Source organism: Excalfactoria chinensis, chromosome 5 (assembly GCF_039878825.1).
Source record: "Excalfactoria chinensis isolate bCotChi1 chromosome 5, bCotChi1.hap2, whole genome shotgun sequence".
Lineage (NCBI taxonomy): Eukaryota > Metazoa > Chordata > Aves > Galliformes > Phasianidae > Excalfactoria > Excalfactoria chinensis.
The window spans coordinates 33,160,295-33,181,984 of NC_092829.1; the positions used below are offsets into that span (position 1 = coordinate 33,160,295).

Below are 21,690 nucleotides of genomic sequence, written 5' to 3' on the forward strand. Positions count from 1 at the left end.
TCCCTTCATATAAACACGTTCAGTAAAACCATCACAAAAAACTATGCAGATATGCTTCAAATCAGGCTCCATTTTCACAAGTCAGGAATGGCCCTAAAATAAATCTACAAGAACCTACATTAGAGAAGTTCTCTCACATTTACTCTGGTAAATGCAAGCCTAAATGAAAGATTTCAAAGCTCTAAACACAGCTTTTCTAACGCTGACTTCTCTCCCCCATGTGAAGGAGTGGCAGTGGACACTCACCCATGACCTCCTGGGCTTCCAGCAGGAAGAGGTCACTCCATGGTCCGCACCCAGCTGAGTTCAGCACACACACCCTGATGATCAGGTCTTTGAGAGGGTTCCACGTTGTGAGATTTGCTTTTGTATCCTGCACAATCATCTCCCCCTGAGAGCAAATGGCAACAAGCTGTGAGATGGCTGAAAAGGGAGCTAAAATGTCTAAATCAAACCATTACTGTGTACTCCCTTGGTGCTACATGGGCCAGAAGCTGTGACTCCTGCTCTAGTCTCAGATTCACCACTAACTTGAGGTGTCACCTTGAGTTTCTCTTCTCAAAAATCACTAACAGCTTTCCAGGATGTAGGGAAGATAGAAAGTTTAATGACTTCCTTCTTTAAGATCCTTCTACAAAAGTTCCCATATATATATATATTTTTCTCATTGAAAGACACAATTGCTTCATCTGTTTTAGACAAAAAGATGCACTAACATGCTGCGAGGTATCTGACAATTTTAATCCAAAGGAGGAATCTTGTCTGCTTTAACTTATTGACCAAATCCCAAATTGCTTTTGGCCAATTTCCACTTAGGAAGATGAAACCAACATATTTGCAGCAATTCTGGGGACCTTCTTACACATCATTTTCAGTAAAGCCACATGAAGTTTCCACTGCTGACATGATGTAAACTCAATGGGAATTTGCAATATTATCATTCAGAAAGTCATTGATGCTGGCCTAGTACAAAATGGGTCACGAAAGAAAGGAAATAAGTCTCTCTTGCTGTCTGTTATTACAAGCTTGTTCATCATTAATAGGTACTGCTGAAATGTATATTAAGGAGAGAGAAACCATAAGAAATGGTGTGAACTTCAAAGGCAGATACCTGGGAAAGGTCAACACTGAGAAACAAATGAAAGGCCTTCTACCTGACAGGGTCCTTTCAACTCCCCACATACTGTAAATTAATTTGCAACCTCCTTTTTGTCATTTACTACGTAACTCATCCACTTGTTAAGTACACTCCACTGCTAGGATTTGAAAACTAAGTCCCACCACAGGAGAGAGATCCTGTGCTGAGCTGCTTTTGGGACAGAATCGGATAGGGGCAGGGATCAACCAAATCCCTCTCTGTTGTCCTTGTTGCACAAGGAACATCAGGGAACTGGTCTATCTACATATGAGCATTCGCACAAAGGAATTTTGCATCAACTGGGTCAAAATATTGAGGCAGCATCATCAATTGCTGCAAATCAGAACAGATCTATTTCCACAAGAGCAATGTCAGCAATCTATCCCCTGGTCTGGATAAGAGATGAGGGACCCTCATGCTCAGAAATGTAATCTGACCGATCTCCAACACTGTGCACGACTCAGCTCCCCTGGATCTGTTACCTGAGTCATGTTATCCTGAATCCACTCCAGCCTGTATCCCAGGACATTTTCTTTCAGCACATCTGGAGCCACACCTTCCCACTCCAAAACCAAACCAGGATCTCTTTGGATCACATGGATATTTTGTGGGGTGCTGCTTGGAGCTGAAGGCAGAGGACAGAACACAATCACTGTGCAGGAAAATCAGGTTCTATTTACACTGGGAGTCACTGAAAAGACAGACCGATCTCCTTTCCCGAGATCAGGCAGAAGAGAGAGTGTGAGGGGAGAAACCAATCCTGCAAGCCACCAACCACTATGTTGGTTTCAAGTGGAGAAGATATGATCAGTCAATGTCCCTTGCTTTTCTCTGAAACCCAAGGACCTCAGGGAGCATGCAGGAGAGCTGTGACAGGATCAGTTTGTTTCTCACGCATCATAGCTGTTACCCACACTGGATTTATGTATTAACATTTTATGTTAGGAGATCCTCAGAGCAGACAAACTATCTGACAGCATAACCTCTCTTGTGCTTAGGAACAAGAAAGGAGAGCAAAACAGTTTATTCCTGTCTCTTTTTCAGCTTCAGAACCACCTTGAAAACTCACTGCTCTTTGCTTACCAAGCTCCAGAGTCTGAAAGTAAACCCTCTCTGTGAAAGGGGAGCTGCCCATCTCATTGCTGCACTGCACACGAACGCTGTAGTTGGTGGAGTGCTTCAGGCCCTGCACGCCGTAGGCAAAGGGGGGCACTGGGGAGACTTCAGTGGAGACCTCCTGGCCATCTGGGGACTCAGCAACCTGTGCCAAGCATGAAACAGAGCAGTCTATGTGAGAAACAGGTCCATAGAGGTATAAAGTATCAGCAGTGTGAAAAAGGAGTTGTACAATAAGAACCATGAGCAATGCTTTATTTGCTTAAGTGACATCACACCCTTATCTTTGGCAACACAGTGACTTTCCATCAGTTGAAAATTTGGTTCAACATACTTACAAACACGTCCTTACCTATGTTAAAAATTCTACACTTGGTTATCATTTCCTCTAAAGAAAATGGAGCGTGCCTGTTGCTTGGACTGCTTCTTGCTTCTGAGGCTTGTCTAAGTTTGGGCAGTGAGCATGGTTAGACCAACTTCCCTTTCCCTGTATCCTCACACCACCCCTAAGTCAGCTTCTTTTTCAGAAGCTCACGGTCTTTCCGTCTGGCAGCGGATTAGAGGCTTGGCAGACACCAATGGCTTGATTCAGCTGAACTGTTTCAAACCAAATTGAAAATAAACTTTTTATCATTCCTGCAACTCTCCTCTTCCCCGCCTTCTCCCTCGAGATCTCAACTCCTACGCAACAGGGATGTTAATTCCAATCTGACAGCCCTGCGTGCTTTTAATGCACAGGCAGCTTCAATGTTCCCACTTGTTTTGTACTGACAATAGCAGAAATCTCTGCGTAGCACCCAGGCTCAGCCCATCTATCTTCTTGAGTGCATACGAAGTAGCAGAGCTAGGAGTAAAGGCAAGCTGTATGACAAAAGTGAGACACTTGTGGGACTCTGCATTCCCTAAGACTATAGCAATCTTCCACCCCGCTCATTCCCACACACACTTTTGTCCCACTGATTTATCTGGCTGAGAAAAAGAACGGTTCTCGATTTTCCTTAATAAAAAAGCACATTGTTGTCATTATCAGTGTCCTCCAAAGCAGGGAATAAACAATCAGACCTTTGTGTGAAATCCCGTCATGCTGATGGTGCATCTCTGTCCATCACTCTGAAGAGCAGAGGGTCTCACACCTGCCCCCTTTATTCCCTGGAGCACGGCTCATGCTAACAGTGTGTGAACATGGTGATTTCCTGCCCCGTCTCTGGCAGAAGCAATCTGCCCTCCCTAGCAGGGGGCATGTGGGGCACACACTGCTAGGCCGCAGTGCCAAAGCACAGGGCTGAGTGCCCCTCCTCCTCCCGCATGACTCCAGCAGTGGACAATTGCTCCCTCACTGTGAGCCAGGAGCGTGCGCGTTCTCACATGGGAATGTGGGTCACTGGCTCTCACAAAACCAGAGCCCTGGGAGCAGGAGGGAAGGCAAACCGTGGCATTCCTGCCACCAAAGCCCACTAGAGGAAAGGCAGCCTTCTGCTGTCCAAGATGACTGCCAGGTTAACCTGCTCCCAGATCCAGATGCAGCAACTTCGTCCTCGGAATAGGAAAAGTTTGCGAGGCATAGAAGAGGGTGACAGACTGCAGAGCGGGCAGAACCCGAGCCACAGTGTTTGGCCTCATGTCCTTGTTCCCTCACTTCCTGCCAAAAGTGCAAGAAGAACTCAAACCCCAGAGTGATTAGAATTGCTGAAGCCAATGAGCATGCAACCCAGAGAGAATGGGCTGCTCTGACTGGAGCTCACTAGGCTTTGTGAAGGAGGAAGAAAGCCATTTTCAGCTCTGAAAGAGAACAGAAGCAGCAACAAAAAACACAGACCAGGGCCAGCTATATTCAGGCATTCCCTCTGCCAGGCAGCCAAATCAGGATGATGGTTTCTTTAACATGTGAACGGGAATAAACATCAGAGTATGAAACCACTGGTTTCCTCCCCACCTCCCAAATAAAAGCTCTGCAAGGAAATTAGCCAGGCTGCTTCCAGCATACCGTGTGCTTGTAATCCTTCCTCCTCTGCATAGTTGGCAACACCCCACAGACATTCCTCTGCAGCTCCTATTAGTGCTGTAATCAGGTGGGGAATGCAAAGGGGCTCCCCATCCACACCTACAATGAGCCCAAGGGGAGCGTGCCCAGCTGCACTGTTTGCTCCAGGAACTGCTGTTCTCCTGGACGCTTGGCAGCTGCTCGATCTAATCTTACAGTAAGTGCATATGCTGGAAGCTAACTCTGCCTGAAGTTGGACTCCTATCATTGTTTCCAGGAATTTAAAGACAGGATCCCGTTTTTCAGAGCTCTTGAGCGCTGAGCACAAGCTGGTGCTCAAGGATACCATCACCCCTGATGCTTTGGGTAGAACTGGTCTTTGACAGCAGAAAGCCAAACAAGATTTAGAGGCAGGGCTTAGAATTACTCTAAACCACTCCATGATTCTATGAAAACATGCAAACATGCTTGACTTCATCTAAAGAAACCCAACTTGTCACCTTCCACCATCACCCCCATTTCTCCTGCACCACCCTACGCTCTGCAAATTCCTCAGACAGATGGCTCTGACAAGTCTCATTCTTTATGTAGAAATTCCAGAGTATACTGTTGTCATGAGAGGGGACAACCAGAGCTGTCAACGGGACAACTCGTACCTGAAGAGTGCAAGAATGGAGGGGGGCACGGCCATCAAACCCTGGCACCCAGACCACACTGGCATTGCTGCTGGTGACCTGGCTCACCGTCACGTTGAGGGGTGGCAGAGGCATGGCTGGAAAGGAAACAAAGAGACTTTTCAGCATCTACAAATCTGAGCAGGTATTCACATGGAAATGCACAGAGCCTTGAGGCTAGAAATTATGCAATGAAACTGCAGACAGAAAGGGTACAATATCACATCTTCAGAGTGTTCCTGACTGTGGTGAATGAAACGATTACCTTAACATTGAACAAGCTATCCATATCCATTCTTTACAAGTGCAGCACACACTGGCAGCTACTTCTAGCAGTGCAGTGGGTGATGCTCTCACCTGCATTACTCGGTCCCCTTCCCTGCCCCTTCCACTGCAAAAATGTGACCCAGCACTGTCTGTGGTCCTGCACTGTGAACAAATCAGGGCTTTAAAATCCCTCTCTCAGCTCGATCTGGCCCCAAAGCAGCTCTGCCAGCACCAGCTGGAGGAGTGCATTGTACAGCCATCATCCAGTTCCCCACAGCTGGGCTGCTGCAGCACCTGGAACAGAGCCTGGGTGGAACCCTGCTCCTTCAGCTTTGGGGCTAATAAACTCTAAGGCACTCTGTTTTATAGAGGCAATTCAAGGCAAACAGAGCGCTATTACGTGGTTAATGCCACACTACAAATTAATGGCAGAGCCAGAAACAGAAATCAGGATTCCCAGACAGGCATTTAATCAGGTGTTCGTGCTTCCTACATCACAGAGCAGCACTGCAGCATCACTTCTGCACTCGCTCTGACCAAATACCTCCGTCACCACAGGGCCTCCAGGCTCTACTCCTGACACATTCCTCCCAACTCTTTTTCACTCCTGAGCCTCTGCTTTAATTTAGACGCCTCACTCCTGAAAAACGACCAGATTCACAGACACCAATCTCTCCCTGACCTTATGTTCCTCTCAAAATCATATGCTGCCACACTGAATAACATTTTTTTTTCTATTGCATCTCAACAGATTATACCCTCAGAAGTTCTCTTCCAAAAATCTAAGGTCCTCAAGGTTCAACCTAAAGACCATGTTTTCCCTTTCACAAAGCAGGAGTCTTCCCTCTGCAATCCCCACTCTTGCAGAGAGCTGTGCTGCTCACCGTGCTGCTACCAGCATCACTATGGGGCCACCACACAGGACAGCAGATCTGGAGGAGAGGATGAGGCAGGAAACAGATGGTGCCACAGATTAACCCTATAAAGCCTTCATCATCCGGTAACTTGTGACCGGGGTGGGGGGCTGCCACCCAGATGGAACAGTGCGCAAGGGTGTTCATACACACATGTGGGGGGCGGGGGCAGAGCACAGGGTTGGAATGGGCAAGTTAAGACTTCCCAGTGTCTTGGTTTTTTGGTATTCAGGTTCATAAGGAGAAAAAAGGCTGTCTTTTTGCTTGCCTGAGTATCACCAAAACACTGCTCTGAAGGAGACATGAACTATATTAGCACTGTCTGTAATGAGCTGTTAACACATCTACATTGTGAAGCCGAAGAGGGTCAGCTTGCTTGCACCTTTCCCTAATTCTACAGCATGCAGATTGGACGGATGCACTTGCCCATCACATGCTGAACAAAAAGGAGTGACTGTGGTCATACTGTGAAACGCATGATAAGACCCTAAAAGTCTTAGCTGCACACATGAGAGCAAAGGCAGCTGAAAACAGCAGCTTAAGTGTTAAGATTATGTGAGTTAACTTCCCCTGTGTTTGCAGAGTGCCTGAAACAATGGGGCTTTGTGCACTGCTGGGGACTGTGGGCTACAATAACAGCAATTTTCTGCTTGGAGTACACGAGCACATTGTGGGCACAACCAAGAATAGATAATGAACAACAACAGTAGCAAAGAGGAAGAAATGTTAGCAGTTTGTCAATGCCCTAGCAATAATATTTGCCACTGGGAACACAGAAGAAATAAATAGTTTAATAAATTGTAGAAAGACTTCAGAGTCCTCATTAGCAGAGACATCTGTGCAAGAGAGGAAGGCCCTGACCATACACGTAAAGACAACTGCTCCCAGGAGTAGCATCTTTCAAATCCACATGTTTATAGGATCAAGGACTAAATGAACATTATCTGGCCAGTTCCTTCCCCTGCTGATGCCCTTGTTAGGAAGCTCTGCTTGAATTTTGGCAGCATTTGTTCCAGATCTTCCAACTGTTACTCTTGAGAAGCACCTCACCCCTTCCCCAGGTTTATAACTTCTCTTTTAGATTGATCTTTGAGGTACTACAGTTAGAACTGTACAACTACAGCTCTGGATTTGACACTTAAAACCTCTTTCTGTCTCTTCAGAAGATGTCACCTTCTGGCACATCGTCAGCCAAACCACTGAAACTCACTTTACTCTGCTCTGAAGTGCACACGCAGCTGTATGAAGGTGTTAGCCCTTCACAAATAAATGCTGTTAGTGCATCACGTTATGGTTGACCCTGAAGCATTTAGAGAACTTTTTTTGCTTTATCCCATCATCTTATCTATGGTTAAACGTGCGTAAACATTAAAAAAAAAAAAAAAAAAAAAGAAGAGAAAAAAAAAAAAAAGAAAAAGAAAAAAAAGAGATAAAAAGAGAAATGCTTGTTTATGCCAAACGTTATCTCCAGTTATGGCATTATGCAACTTTTAAAGCTTAATAGCTCTGTGAACTAAACTCTATCCCAGGATAAAAATATCCATAGAAGATATATTCCACAATAACTAATTCCCCTGAGTAGACAAGCCTTTAAGGCAACAACTCCAAAGGTTTTTAAATTAAGTTGTAAATCTTCCTAGTGCAGCACAGTGCATTCTTGGCATAGCAGTAACCACAGTGTTTGTCCTGAAGAAAAATACACTGTAGGAATGGCAGATCTACATCTGGATTTTGAGCTATACTTCAACGCACACTCCCTGCTACAACTGTGAATCTGATACAGACATAAGTGGTTGCAGTTAGTCAGGCTGAGCAATAAGCTGTTTCTTGGAACAAATGATTTTTGTGACATTTCTCTCCTGGAACTGATAATCAAGTGATTGAACATGCATTAAAGCACGACAAAAAATTCAAATGTAGAAGCATCCCAACACAAAGAGGAAGGGAAGAGCTGACTGCTCTGCTTACTCCTGTTTAAGTCACCTGGATACAAGGAGATTTGCCATCAGCCTGGGGACTCTGAATGGCAGCTGCCCATGGATGGGCTAGGAATTGTTTTGAATTAGTTTCTAAAAGGTGAAGAACATAAAGATAAAATCCTTAAAACCAATGCGGATGAGTAGGCTTTATTGGCCACTGGTGATTGCCTTCCACGTCTTTTTTCAGCATCTAATGTGATGCCAACTGAAGCAAGCAGAAGTAATGGCCTCTTTAGCACTAAGAATATCTATCTATCTCCAGGCAGTAAAGGTTTCCCCAGAGATGGTTTAGATGATATCCAGCTACATCTCTCACAAACAATCTGACGGCTCTGACCCCCTCCTTTTCAAGCAGAAAGTGCTATTTGACATCCCATTTCCATTCCTGAATCAGATGTGCTTTATTTCCAACAGCCTGGGACAGGGCCTTGCGTAGCAAGTAGGCTCTGCCAGAAGAACACAAAGCATCCTTTCGGCTGCTGAAAGCTGCAGCCAGCATCTCACTGGCAGCTCTGAGGCAGCAGCCCCTCACATCAAGGAGCCCTTCCTCCACTCCCCACAGCGCAAACCCGCCTCCCATCCATATCCTCTCACCTTTAATCTGAACCGTGGCTGTCCGAGAAGAAGACAATCCCTTTACGTTGTGAGCTTCGCAGGAGAACACTGTGCTTTGATTAATACCTGGAAATCAGCCAAGAAAAGGAAAGAAAACATAAACAGCTATATAATCCTGCTCCAGCCTTCAGCAGAATTTCAGTGGTGTGATATCCAGCTCATGCTGCACAGGCAGTTGGAGAGCTGAGCTGGGTGCCAATCAAAAGCACGTGGATTTCAGTGTAATTAATGTACTAACCACATTTTTAATGGAGAGAGTGTGGCAGCATAGAATAGCCTCCCTCAGAGCTCCAGAAAGCAGCGCAAAAGAAGGACGAACCTGGCAAAACAGCAGATCTCACACATTGCTCTCTTGGAGGAAGGACCATGCTGAACCACGTGTCTCATCAGCACTCCAGCTCTCAGCCTGACACCTGAGTTCCTCTATAACAGCCTCCACCAGGCAGGCTTCCAGCCAGATGTGTGTGCTTCCAGCTAATGCCCACCTGCCTCTTGCCTTGCATCCAACTTTGGAAGGCAGTATGGAGGCACTTTGCAGGGGTGACTCAATAAATGTGATGGTTACGCACCCTCTCTTCTGTGAGGACTCTTCTGTGAGCATCTATCCCACAGAGCCTGAACATGTCATCATACTGATATCCAACTGCTCCAAGATGCATTAGGGTATTGTTAATTGAGCATGAGTAGGACACATTTGAAAAGCTGCCTAGAGAATCATGACCAAACAGAATTTTTTTTTCCACTCTGTTTGGTCCTCAGCTGCCTTACAGGGCTCTGTCTGAGAAAGGTTGGATGCTGGCACACTATGGACATGCAGTTCAGGAGGGAAAAGATCTCTCAGAACCACATGGCGCAGCTTGCACAATGTCTGGTTTTGCCCTGTGATACATATTCTAAGAGCCTAAGACTGACAGCATTGCAAAGAAGATGTAGTAGAGGAGAGACTACCACAAAATAAAAGACCAATACATTTGAGATCCTTCCACTCCCCCCAGTCAGCCAGAGGAAAAGGCTGCCAGCACACAGCAGAGCAGAGGAGCACTTGACATGCGAGGCACTTCCCACAGACAGGTACAAATACAGGAAAATGCAAAGAGCACCACAAACCAACACCCCCTTGCTCTCTAACACCACCACCAGCACCCCTCTCCAAACACAACAGGCCTTCTCCCAAACTGCTTGACAAATCTTTTACAGGCTTGCTTTCTGGACACTACTTAATCACTGTTTTCTCCATCATTTGACATTGTCATTAGTTAACAATGCATGACCAACCACCTTTTGACACGCCTCAGCAAAGAGAAGATCCCCCCAAGGAAAATCCCAATTAGTCCTATACAGTTAAAATTCTAAGCAATTCAGAAGTGAGTTTCCAGGTGAGAAAATTATCAGTTTTGCCTTTTTCCCTCTGATTAAATAAAAGAGATAAAATGCCAGCACCTGGCCTTTTAGCTCTACCACTGCCCTGCAATGTCAGAAGTTTAGTGAGGCAACATAAGATGATGTCATTGGAAGAAAGGACACTTTCTTTTAAACCATTTTCCCCCTTTCAATTATCAGCCTTTTCAGTTTTCATTTCAACCAGCAGATTATATCATAAGGGTGCAGCATTTATTTCCAACTTGGAACAGCATCAGTGACTACGTAGAAGAGGGAGCTGATGATAAAACCATCACAAATCACAAACCAAGTTCTGATTTACATCCAAATTAGGTTTAAAGGGAACGCTTAATTGGATTGGATAGCTTGAAGGATGGCCAGAGATTTAGAGAAACAAACTCCCCCTGGGTGTTAACTGTATTAACACTGAGGAAGAGGCCCCAGAGATGAATCTGAGTCATAAAAGCTAGTTAGCTAAAGTTTGGCTCAGGGTTGCCAACAATAATAGCAGCAAAGAGATGCATCACAAAGCTGTTGGACGAGTAACTAGAATTAAGTTACCTGTAGGAGGTTAATGACAAGAATAGCTACTGGTAGACGTACACCGCCCTATCCTGAAAGCAGGCTGAGGAGAGCCCAAAATAATACCAGCTCCTGGTGGGAAGGCAGTGTTACCAATACACACTACCACCTGCTCCAGAGCAAACCTTGATCTCTGAGGTTGTCAACCAGCCCATTTCAGCACCAATGCAAACAGCCTAAAAGTGCCAAACTACATGAGGAGTTCAGGCTTTAATGATAAGAGTATCCAGCATGGCTGCAAGACCAGAGTGAGGGGGAGGGAGGAAAGCAGTGCATGACATGGCTATATGTGGAAAGAGCAGGTGGTGTCCATTACATGTGAATGCTTCTAGGTTTGTAAGCCAAACATCACCAATGGAGTCATTTAATAAAGCCATAAACATGTTCCACGTAGGTGGAACAACAAAAGAGGCACCCATTGCATCATGCCTCCAGTAGCATCTTCATCACAGTGCCAACTCCACCTGAGCTCTGAGGAGCCTGTGCACCAGCAGAAAATACAGCCATCATCCTCCAAGATAATCTGTCTTTGCATGTTGTATTCATGATCTCTCAGCCTTCATATGCAGTCAAAGAACATTCCCACACTGCGTGGCTACTCAGTGTCACTCAGACATATATGGAAGAGAGCTCTCCTCTCCCTTTCCACACTTTTGATGCTCAGTGACCTTCTGCATTGGCAGCAGCCTTACCTGACACATTTAGGATGGAGGGGGAGATGTCTGGAAGCCCCACTCTAGAGTCTCCCATCCACCAGACAATTGTCACTGGTTCAGGGGGACCAACAGCAGCACAGGCCATATGAAATGGGGCATTAGGGGACACGGACACATCCTCAGGTTCCACAGTAAAGTAGGGCACACCTAGAAAAGCAACAGACAAGTGATAGCAACTTGAGAAGCTTCTTCCAACTCTGTTTTTTACCACTAACACCAGTGCCCAACATTGGACACCCATCTACCCCGCCCCTGTTCCTAATCTGACCCTGATCAAGCCCTTCACAAGATATGCTAGATCACCTCAGCATGTGAATGACCATTCATTCCTACTTTAAGTCAGTGAGAAAAGAGTGCTTTTTCCCCAAAATGTCTTTGAAAATCTCTCTTTCATCAAGTCTCCTTCAAAATTCCCCTATAAAGTACCTTTTAACAGTATTATTTGCTCAATTTTTCAGTTGGAGATGTTGGAGCTTTAAAAGGCTCCAAGAAGATCATATCCATAGCAATGCCTGACACCATTTTTAAGACATCTAACCCAGCTGCAGATACTTCTTGCCATACATTAAAAACAGAACCCTCCAAACACATTGAACGAGCAGCTGCAACAAACACACAAATGAGGAAACAACTCCTCTGCTGAGATGCAGGGATCACTCACAACATTCTGTACAGACAAATTGAATGGAGGGGCCGCCCAACATGCTCAACATTGAGAGAATCAGGCTGCCCTGAAATTAGTGGTGATTTGTTACAGAGCTAACATAAACACAACTAGCTCAGTATCTGTTCACCACAGCGGCAAAATTCCAGCTTGATGCAACAGGACTTGGATCAGACCCTTAGGGATCTGCAGTGAGGCTATCTCAGGACTTCTCTCGGCTGGTAATAGCTGAGTGTAATGCAGTGCATCCAGAGATATGCTTCCTCTTACAGGCAGTGCCAAGACTTTGGTAGCTTCAGTGTTTCAAACCAGTCATGCAGTTTCAGCAGCTATCAGTACTAAGTAACAAGTGACACCCACTTGTGATGACCCCTGGAGGATCTGAAGGCCTAGAGAAGTGCTGAGCCCCTTTTAAAGCCAAGCACAGCTGCTAATGACAGCATCTACACTGAAATGAGAAATGAGGTACCCCCAGACAGAGAAAGTGTTTGGGAAAACTGCTAACAGAAAGAGGAACCAATGATACCAGTCCCTCATGTGCTTAGGTCACACTGTCTGCCCTCGGCCAGAGGTGACAGTCCCGCATGGCCCCAGCTGGCACAGCAGATGCTGAGCACATTAAAAGCAGGCAATTAGTAGGTGCTGAGATGGATTTAGGAGCCTAATGCTTGCCATTCCCCCTGCTCTACAACTCAAAGCGGTGTTCTCCATCTTTTACTGACAGCCTGGTCACCATTTGTGTCCTTCACGTGGCAGTTTCTCAGTGCCTTCCTCTCCTCACTGTCACTTGTTCCTTTCAAGTGAGGCAAATGAATCATCTTAAATAGGCCTAAAAACAGGTCACCCCAGGAACAACAGTGCCTATCTGCACAAAGACCAGTGCTCAGGAGAGGTACAGCCATCACCAGTAATCATTGCTCATTTGTGCTTACACGCTTTACTTGTTTATTGCAGTCATACATAAAGAATAGAAGAGAACAAACTTTTCAGATACTACCCGTGAAACCTCCACCTGCTTTGTCCTCCTTTTCTGAGAGAGGCCAGAGGGTAAAGTACCAGTGTCCCTTCTACCCTTCATCCCTGCCTCCTGTCCCCTTGACATGGCACGCGAGGTCACCTTTCAGGAGGATCCTGTCCCGCCCAGCAGGTTTTCTCACTTTGGTAGCAACTAACCAGATCAGCCAAAACCACAATTAAAAACTCTCATAGTTCAGGGAGTGCAGCTGACTCATCTGGCTCAGGAACTTGCACTGCCCCCGTAAATACATTACCTGGACACCTCGCTGTCTGCGGCACACTGAGCCTCCCAGTTCCCAGCAGGAGGCGAATGCCAGCACCCACATCTCAAAGATGCACCACGGAGGCAGCTAGCAGCCAACAGCCAGGAAAGCATTGGCAAAATCAGAAAATGAGCCTGTGTATTCCTTATTCCAACATCCATCCTGTGGGGATAATCTTCTACAGCTCAGATTTTAGACAGAATTAAGATGAACTTGTCTGTGTGTGTCAGGCTGGGGTGCTGACTCTGTAGGCATAATGGGGGTCAGCAGCCCCAGGGACAGCCCCATGGTCAGGGGTGTAATTTCAGAGGGAAAGCTCTGTAACAAAGCTAATCCTTATTTTCAGATGGTCACACTCTGCAGCATGCCTCTTGGACTCTTCAGGCATCAAACACTATCACGTTCATAGTAAGGCCAGAATCTAGTTTCTACACCAGAAACATTCTCAGACATTTTGTTTTTGTAAATTCTGAGGATCTGAGGAGTGTTTCATACAATCAAACATTTGCATTGTATTACAGACACAGTTCAAATACCAGCTTCCGTCTGATAAAGACTAAGTGGATCTCCACCCACAGATACTACATAGCTTACTGTAAGTTAGATCCCCACCAGTCTACACTTGCACTGTACAGCACAGTGAATGGCGTCAACGCCTACCGAGGGCTGCATATGTGACCAGAAAAGATTCCTTCTCAGTCAAAGAGGAGAACAGTCACTATGAAAACAGCAAATCACTCCTAGGCAAAGCTGGTACACCCAGGGAAGAAATACATCCAGAGATAACAGTGAAGGTGGGACTGACATGCATTTGCATTCCCTAGCATTTTCTTACGTTAACAGCGGATAGTTTCAGCTTATTATTTTTAAATCCACCCTTTATCACTTCTTGTTAATTTTTTATCTTTTTCCACTGCCTCCCAATCCACATGACTACACACTCAGTTCAAGTTTAACTACTTTCTGTCATACTCGCTTTTCTCATAAAAATGACTGGATGCATTTTTAGCTCATGCTTCTGCTGCAAGCTTTGGCCTTCATTTGCAGCACTCCCCTTCTCTATCTGCAGCTGCTTTTTGTGACTTTGTTCTTTTCTGCCTGTATTATCCAGAAGGGCTCCTTTGTTTTTCAGACTGCTCAGCACACTGAGCTACCCAATCACTCCTAATGCACCCACCATGCAAATTCAGCCCCCTCTGGAGTGGGCCATGGCAACTGGAAGAGAAATAGAAACCCCATACAAAAGGAAATTTGAAGCTACAAATAGTGTTTCTCAGATGGAGCTGTGCCTGAAATTTTAGGTGGACAGACCCCTGGAACTCATGAAGACAACTGCAGGACATTTCTCCTCCTATGAGAACCACTATGAATGTTTCCACAGCTCTGAATGAGCGAGACCTTTGCTGTAAAATGACACCCAAATGGACACCACCTCCAGTGGCACCCAACCCAATCTCCCCTCTTTAAAAGAACAGATTCACCTCTGGCCCAAAATGTTACTAATTACACCCAAGAATCCTGTTCTCTATGCAAATACATTGTTCCCGTCAACTGCCTCACCAAATATTGCACCATCCTATTACTACCAGCTTCCAAGGACCTAACAAGGCTTAAGGGAAATGAACTACAGGCAATAAGAAGCCGCCAAACCACTCTGCTCGAGGCAACTTTTGGACAACCACCCACAAGCTATATTTTGTTAGATAAGACCAGGCAAACAGTGCCACATCAAGGTGTGCCTATGAAGCACTGATGTACAGTGCTTCACCCGAAACTCTCAGAACTGAGTTAAAGCTGTACCTTGCCCTCAAAGATCTGTTTAGCTGATACACAGAACCAGCTGAAGCCCTGCTTTGAGAGGAAGGCTGGAGCAGATGATCCCCATGGATCCCTTTCAGCCTATTCTGTGAACTGTTCGAAGACCAAAGCAACAGTGGACAGAGGGGCTAGAAGGAAATATGCCAAAATAAAATCAGAAGGCTAATAAACTGACAGCTCCTTTCCTCAAAGCTACTACCCTACCATTTCTTAGTCCTGCCCTGTAGCAATCTCACTGCAGTTATCAGCAATGGTTCAGAGCAAAGAAGCCTGTCACTGGAGCAACCCACTCTCATCGCTTCCACCTACAGTATATTGATGGGTCAATCTGAAAAGAAACCAGCACTACTACTCCTCCTTACCTTCCACTATGAGCCACACTTGCTGTGATTCTTCCTTCTTCCCCCCGTTCTCAACCTGGCACCAGTACTTCCCAGAATCTGTCCTCTCGACGGATTTCAGGCTGAAAAAAGTCAAAAGCCATATCGATATTTTATGTGGATAAAGCATGTTTTTGCCCCAAAGGACCCTCTAGAATTTGGCAAAGCAGATGCACAGACAGCAGCCACAGAAATGCAGCCAGCTCTGGGGAGGAAGGCAATGGCCAGCACAAAGCACATGGGAAACCAGTGGAGAGAGGCTCTCCCCTAGAGTGGATGGAAAGATCCTCAGCAGAGCAGACAGCCTCTCTCTGAAATATCCTTGCAGGAAACCTGTAATTTGTGCCCTTTGAGAACTGCAAGGGGTCGGTCCTCTACCTGACCCTGAGTCGTGACTATCTACTCTTCAAGAGCGACAGCTCAGCCCACAGTGCCTGAGCTAGTGGGAAACTCCAAATCACACGCCTCCAAGTGTATGGGAGATTGATAATCACAGCCTGAACCTCTGATTAATCAGCTGAGGCAAGTATGGGGTCAGCTGTGGGAGCACAGGTGAGAGTGATGTAGCTGTGCTCCCGGAAGGGGTGGAGCTTGACTCCATCCCCTCTGAGACCTCATTTAAGGGCTGACTCCCACTGGAGCAGTATCTCTTGGAGATCGCTCACCAGGGAGGACTGCCTCAGCTGCTTCAGTCAAGGCACCACCGTTGGTGAGTTTTCCCTTTACTCATTCACTTATATACCTTCTGTACATTTTGTTTCCATCTGTACATTTAAAACCAATACACCAACGAACCCAACTGTTCTGCCTCAGTTAGGTGCCTGGACAGCCTCCTGAGGGAATAAATAGGTCACTTCACTGTGCTCAGTGTTATTCTTATCCTAAAGCATTTCACACTGCAAAACAACTTGCGGCTCTCAGTTTGTGCTTTCCAAGAGGTTACACTGGCCTACTCCAGTACAGTCCCTCACCCTACAAACCTTTCTACACTGTCCCTTGCTCAGCACCAGCTCTCCTTCTGAAAGGATGCATCCAAACAGGGGAAAGCAGTCGTGGCAACTGAGCAGTTCATAGGAAAAATTCTGCACCTCCTTCCACCACTGGATATCTGCAGCATCTCAGCTACCTCTAACATGAAGATGGTGTAGAGAGTAAGGCAGAATTTGGTCCCAAGGCTACTAGGTCTCAGCTACCAAAGGCACCAGCGTGACTCCGAGTGCCCACCATTGTAGCAATGTCTATTGCCCCCTCAGAATGAGCAGCCATTTGCCTACTGTCATGCAGAGATCCTCAGCAGATCTAAGGCCCACTTTCCTAACACTAGCAGTCCTTGGGAATGGGGAAGGATGTCTAAGGATGGAAGACTGAAAAGGGAGAGTGTCTGCTGAAATGCACACAATGATCCCACTACAGCCTGATTTTCAGAGCTGTATCTTCCCCTGGAAGCAGCAGTCCTACCCATCCAGCCACACGTTCTGAAACACAGCGATTGCAGAGAGTCACACAGTGCGTGGGAGAAATGACCGCTTCAGTAAGAGAAAAGAAAAAGGAGAGAAACACGAAGACATCTGGATTTAGCGCCCTAACTTAGCCCTGAGGCTGCAGAAAATACTCAGTGGAGAAAAGCAAGATGTGAGAGAAAGATCAGATTGACAGAGGCAAAGTAGAACGTGAGGAAGTAAATGGTATAGATTCAAGACAAACTGTTTCTATAACACAACGTTATACAACAGCTTCACGAGGCATAGAGTTTTTTTCCTACCAAAACATTTATTACAGGCAAATCACAGAAATTTTTAGTGGCTGAAACTGGAGACTTCATGCAATGCCACGCCAAGAGACCAAAGAGGAGAAGAAGCTTCAGCTCAGAAGATTTATTCTCAGTCAGTTAACAGTTTTGAGCCCCCAGAGTGATGGCATGCTTGCTTGTACAAACCCTCTTTATGTATAGAAAAGGAGCCAGACGAGAGGTGTGGATCCTATTTAACTCACTTCCAGAACTCACCAACATCCACCTTCTGCTGCATTAAGCTCACAGAGAGCTGCTCTGCAGAAGGGAGTTCTTGAGCCTCTGAGCAGGGAAGGCCTGGTATCGTGTGGAGTAAACGTATTAGAAAAATCTCTGCAAAATAACTCAGGGAAGGTTCAGATGCCAAACACTCTTCCTCAAAGAGAGAAAGCAGACGGAGTCCTGGGAGTCTCCCTTTCAATGAGTAAGGCTCATCCCTCAGGCAGACTGACAGCTCAAGAGAGAAAAAAAGAACAGAGTACAAGAGAGAGAACCTGAAAGTCAGGCGTTAGTCTTCCAGCTGCACAGCAGAGTGAGATGAACAAACAAGGCAAGAACATCCTTTCACCTCGAAGTCATGTCTCAAGCAGTACGAGTGTTAGCAAAGCACCTGTAAGCACAGCAGTCAGGAAACCAGTAGGGTTCCGAAAGTGCATTGTCTCAGCCCTCAGTGGCTTCAGTTCTGCTCTCAGTTATACCCTTGCCATATGCTGAACTGCAGACCGAAGGACCCTGCCCACCGAGGTCACTGCAGTCACACAGCTATAGCTGACAGCAGAACACTGCAACAGTTTCCATGATATTCTTCGTTCTCCGCATCTGGTGTACCTGAGGAAGCCGATCCAGTGATCTTCATCTACTGGAATGTACACCTGGTCTACGCTTTGCACCACTGCTCCGTCCTTGATCCACAACATCTCGGGATCTTCCATTCCCTCCAGGCTGCAATTTAGTTTGACGGGTTGACCCTGGGACACCTTTAATTTGATTGGAGATCCTGTAAACTTCATACCTAAAAGAAAAATACTACTCCTCCCCACCCCCAGAAAAAGGGGGGTTGGAGTACAGCAAATTACTCCAGGTTGGCGCTCTGGAATTAAGTACCCTACTGGAGTGCTCTGCAAATAGAGCAGCAGTCTTGCCTCTGCTTGGCAATAGCCAAAGGCATTAAGATTGCTATAGTGGAGAGAGGTGGTGCTCAGCCTGCACATGGGGCTGCTCCCAGCTCTGCTTGCTCAGCACTAGGTAATGCTGCCGGGCAGAACCAGCCCAAAGGGCCAGAGTTTGGCCATGCCTGCGGTCCGGCTGCATTGAGCACGTTCTCACTGCAGTACCACACCTCCCTCTTCTCCCCTGGCTTTTATTTCAGCTACAGAGCTCCTGTGCTGCTAAGAAAGCATCTTGCTTGCTCCATTGTATGCATTTGAAAAGAGCTGGGACACAAGAACGACTCAATTATGCCATGTTATTCAGCATACACAGCTCCTCCGCGTTACAGGAAGCCTCCCTGCCACGTACAAGACCTGTGAAATCAAAGCCTGCTTTGCAGCACACCTCACTGTTGAGCAGGGATTTGCCACCCTACGTGGGCAACATGCGCCCCAGCAGCCTCCCCAGTCTCTGGGCCTGACTGAAGGACTGTGCTGTGCTCGGGTCATGGAGCTGCAATGCCAAAGCAGCCAGACCAGCGCCAGCAGAGCTGCTCTCAGCCACGCTGCCACAGAAGCAATCGGCATCTGGCCCAGAGCAATGTGTGTGGGTGGGTGGGTGGGGAGCGCTTCCCTGGAGCAGAGTGCATCTACGGAATGTGTTACCATGAGAGAGCATGGAAGCCAGCTGGAGGAGCACGTTCAAGAAAGACGGCAAATAAAAGAGGAACCAGAGGATCAAAGGAGACCGTGGGAAAGGAGGAATGTGGAAAATAAATGTGAAGCTGGTTGTGTTAGGGAGAGTGGCCATTTCCTATGCAGTGGCACAGGACCGACAGATTGGAACAGGTCTAGCCCAGCCCAATATTACATCCCGAGAGCAGCTTCCGCATCCTTCAGGAAAAAAACAACAAAAACAAACCTCAACAACACCACCCCACCACTCCCCCACTCTGGTGCAGCCACGTATCACCACACATTACAGGCACTGGCTGCCAGCTGCTTGCAGGACGCCTCACTGCCCTACAGAGCACTGCTGCTCTACAACTCTATCACACCCAAAGGTGACCGAACACAGCGGTGCACTGTGTGCCACTCCCCCCTAGCCACACACCTCCTGCAGCAGTGGGGATAGTGTACAGCCCAGCACCCCAAGCAGCCCTGAATGTGGGCAGCAGGATGTCCTCCCAGGAAGCCCAACCAGCTGCAAACAGCTGTTGCCAGCATGCCACGTTTTTGCCTACCTGCTGCTTTTATATCCAGCAAATCGACAAAAAGCACAGCTAAACTGGTAAGCTAGCTTTAGGTTAGGCTCTGCAGCTGGTTTGCAGGGCTAAGGATTTAATCACCTTGGGTGAGGATGATCTAATCTCGCATTACTTAACTCATCTGTAACACAAACTGCATATCTCCATGCGTGCCAGAAAGCAGCCTCCCTGCCACTGCTCAGAGCTGGAGCAAAACAGGAAAGCTGAAAGCTGCATAAAAGCTCTCTGTGCCACAGCAAACCAGCATGGGCAGGAGGCTGAGCACATGGACACTGACCGGCACTCTCAGCTCCGGTGCCTCAAAGGAGAAGCAAACTACCTGGCCTCCCCAGGCCGGCTCTGCTGAAGAGTTAGCCACAAATTAAACAATGAAGTGTCATTAGAGACCCTTGATGGTTTCAGCTCCCATGCTAAGTAATGCTGGAGGAAATTAATATACAGCGTGAGTGTTCAGCCCAAGCTGTAATTCTACACGTCGCCTAAGTATAATGAGCCCTCTGTCTGGACCGACTGAAATGAAGGAATGCAGGTCAGGGTCTTATAGTAAATTCACAAGTTTCTGACAAAATGCAGCCTTATCTGTGGTGCCCTTCCTGCGGGTGTCGGGAGGGAGCACAGAGGTGATCCAAGCAGATTTTAACGTCCCCCTCTTCCCCCCTTCTACTCTCCCACTCACGCCTTCCCAAATCTGACGGCACTCCGGCGGTGCAGGGAACGACCTCACCCCGCTGGGCTTCCCCAGAGCCGACCTGCACCAGCGGCACCCGCTGCAGCGCGCAAGGCTGCTTGAAATGAAATTATGCCACATTCCTCGCCAACAGACAGAACTGACAGCAAAAGGACACACCGGCCGTCAAAACACGCAGCGGATCTGCTTGTGGCGGTTCTTAAAAAAACAAACTCTTGAGACCGCTGAATTTTTAGATGGCTGGGAACAGAAGTACGGTCTGGTGAAGTTATTTCTGGAGTGAGGGGGGATGGACGCTGCCCGTGCGCGTTGCGGGAAGGTTCCCGGTCCCCGCCGTGCTCCGTCGCTCCGGCTGCCCGCTGCACCCCCCGTCCCGTCCCGCCGCCGCACCCGCCTCCCGCCCGCTGGGCACCGAGCGGCTTCAGAGGTGAAACTTCAGAAAACCAGTTCAGAAAGAAGACCAACAACAAAAACCGCCCGGGAACGCTTCGCGCTCGGCTTTCCTCCGGGGAGACCCGAGCGAGGCGAGCGCCGGGGCGATGCCTCCGCCGCCCCCCGAGGCTTCCCGAGCCCGCCGGCAAGCGCGGCCCCCGCTCCCCGCAGTCCGTTCCCGCGGGCACGCCGTGCCCCGGCCACCTGTGGCCGCGTCGGCCCCGTGTCCCCGCCGGGCTGTCAGCGCCTCACCTGCCGCCACGGCGCCGTCCCGGAGCGCCGCAGCCCACAGTCCCAGCAAGAGGAGCTTCGGCAGCGCCATGCTCCGCCTCAGCTCCATCGCTCCCGCACCACCATCCTCCCCCGGCTCCTCGGCTCCGCCGGGCCGCCCTAGGACGCTGCGGGAACGTTCCAAGTTCCGCGGCGACTCCGGCCGGGGTAGCGGCGCTCCGGGCGCGGTGCCGTGCCGCCGCCGGGCGCTGAGTGCCGGGCGCTCTCCCCCTATCGGCGCTCTGCCGCTCGGCACCTCCTCCGGGGCCGGGCCCGGCCCTCCGCCACCGCCTTCTCCGCCAGGAAATGGCGTTTTCGGGCGGTCACCGCGCACTGTGCTCCCCTTCTGACATCACGGCATGAATATGCATGAACGGCCCCCGGAGCGGAAAATCACCGCCCCGCCGCCGGCACCGGCCTCTCCGAGACCAGCCTGAGGCGGGCGAGCTGCTGGGGGCTGGGGATGCTGCAGGCGCGTCGTTTCCGCAGCACCACCGAAGGGCTCGCACAAACGGGGCACTGGGGAGAGGACGCCGCTTCCCTCCGGGCCTCCTTGTGGGAGCAGGGGGTAGCGTGTCTTGGGAGCCCCAC

General features: G+C 48.1%; 1 protein-coding gene across 1 annotated transcript in view; it reads right to left on the bottom strand.

Moving 5' to 3' along the window:
- The window catches only part of TYRO3 (TYRO3 protein tyrosine kinase), a 39,186-nt gene extending 17,802 nt beyond the window's left edge, over positions 1-21,384 (bottom strand). The window contains exons 1-9 of the mRNA XM_072338986.1: positions 21,082-21,384; positions 18,122-18,305; positions 15,487-15,587; positions 11,339-11,509; positions 8,664-8,750; positions 4,892-5,007; positions 2,222-2,399; positions 1,621-1,763; positions 247-391 (exon numbers count right to left, since the gene is read on the bottom strand). Coding sequence (XP_072195087.1) covers positions 247-391; positions 1,621-1,763; positions 2,222-2,399; positions 4,892-5,007; positions 8,664-8,750; positions 11,339-11,509; positions 15,487-15,587; positions 18,122-18,305; positions 21,082-21,169 — 1,213 coding nt within the window. The 5' untranslated portion in view covers positions 21,170-21,384. The remainder of the gene's footprint in view (positions 1-246; positions 392-1,620; positions 1,764-2,221; positions 2,400-4,891; positions 5,008-8,663; positions 8,751-11,338; positions 11,510-15,486; positions 15,588-18,121; positions 18,306-21,081) is intronic.
- Between the last annotated feature and the right edge of the window lie 306 nt (positions 21,385-21,690).